The sequence below is a fragment of the Pelodiscus sinensis genome, chromosome 30 (assembly GCF_049634645.1).
Source record: "Pelodiscus sinensis isolate JC-2024 chromosome 30, ASM4963464v1, whole genome shotgun sequence".
Classification (NCBI taxonomy): domain Eukaryota; kingdom Metazoa; phylum Chordata; order Testudines; family Trionychidae; genus Pelodiscus; species Pelodiscus sinensis.
Window position 1 is genome coordinate 7,923,218 of NC_134740.1, and position 1,538 is coordinate 7,924,755.

The 1,538-nt window shown below is 55.6% G+C and overlaps 1 protein-coding gene across 1 annotated transcript; it reads left to right on the forward strand.

The window, feature by feature from the left end:
* The first annotated feature begins 213 nt into the window (after positions 1–213).
* On the forward strand, positions 214–1,155 carry LOC102459605 (putative olfactory receptor 10D4). Its single transcript, XM_075912103.1, has one exon. It carries the CDS (start codon positions 223–225, stop codon positions 1,153–1,155), a length of 933 nt encoding a protein of 310 aa, XP_075768218.1. The 5' UTR covers positions 214–222.
* The last annotated feature ends 383 nt before the right edge of the window (positions 1,156–1,538 follow it).

Below are 1,538 nucleotides of genomic sequence, written 5' to 3' on the forward strand. Positions count from 1 at the left end.
TGGAGATCCCCTTTGCAGGATCTTCATGTCTCTGTGTGCTCCCCAGCAGCACAGTGAGTCCCCGACGTCAATGGGCCTAGCAATGAAACACACCCCGCGCCTGAGGGAAGAGAGTCGGGCAGTGGCTGCAGGGTGAGCATTGTAGCTGGAGGGTGGCAGGGTTTTTTGTTTCTGTAACTCAACGGCTGTATTTCTCTCCCCTACCCCAGGAAAGAGACCCAAATGGAGCTGGTCAACCACACGGTGGTGACTCATTTCATCCTCTTAGGGATCCCCAACACCGACGGCCTCCAGACCATCCTCTTCTTCACCTTCTTAGCCTTCTACCTCTGCACCCTGCTGGGCAACCTACTCATCTTCTCAGCCATCCTCGCCGACCGCCGCCTGCACACCCCCATGTACTTCTTCCTCGGCAACCTCGCCATCGTGGACCTTGGGTTCTCTTCTGTCAACAACCCAAAATTATTGGCCATCCTCTGGGCCAACAGTAGAACCATCTCACTGGGCGGGTGCTTGGCCCAGGTCTTCTTCTTCCACTTCCTGGCGTACACGGAGTGTCTGCTCTGCACGGTCATGGCCTGTGACCGGTACGTGGCCATTTGCCACCCACTGCGCTACCTGCTCATCATGAACCGCAGGGTGTGTGCCTGGCTGGCTGCCGGCTGCTGGATCATCAGCTGCTTCCATGCCACCATCCTCACCAGCCTGACCTTCACGCTGCCCTACTGCGGGTCCAATGTGGTGGATTATTTCTTCTGCGACATCTTCCCGGTGGCCAAGCTGGCCTGTGGGGACACATACATCCTTGAGACAGTGATCTTCTCCAACACCGGGGTGGTGCCCATGACCTGCTTCTCCCTTATCCTCGTGTCCTACGTCCGCATCTTCTACTCGGTTGTGAAGATGAATTCGAGAGAAGGGCGGCGCAAAGCGACCTCCACTTGCACCTCCCATCTGGTGGTAGTGACGCTGTTCTTCGGGCCCTGTGCCGTGATCTACACCCAGCCCCAGCTGAGCAAAGAGATGGTGACGGCTGTGGAGCTGTTTGGCTATGTGGTGACACCCATGCTGAACCCAGTCATCTACACCCTGCGTAACAAGGAGGTGAAAGCGGGTCTGAGAAAACTGACCGGAGGTCGGACACCTGCACGGTGATGTAGTGTGTGGGGCTGCAGGGAAATAGATCTACAAATACATCTGCATGGCCACTTGGTAGCTTTTGTGAACCTCTCTATCTGCCCCCTCCCAATGCAGCCCTGTCTGTGTGGACATTTGCATAGCATAGAATCATCGAACACTAGAACGGGAAGGGACCTCGAGAGGTCATCAGGTCCAGCCCCCTGCCCTCACGGCAGGACCAAGCACCATGTAGACCATCCCTGACAGGTGTCATCTAACCCGCTCTTAAATATCTCCACACGGAGATTCCACAACCTCCCTAGGCAATTCATTCCAGTGTTTAACCACCCTGACGGGTAGGAAGTTTTTCCTAATGTCCACCTAAACCTTCCTTGCTGCAGTTTAAGCCCACTGCGTCT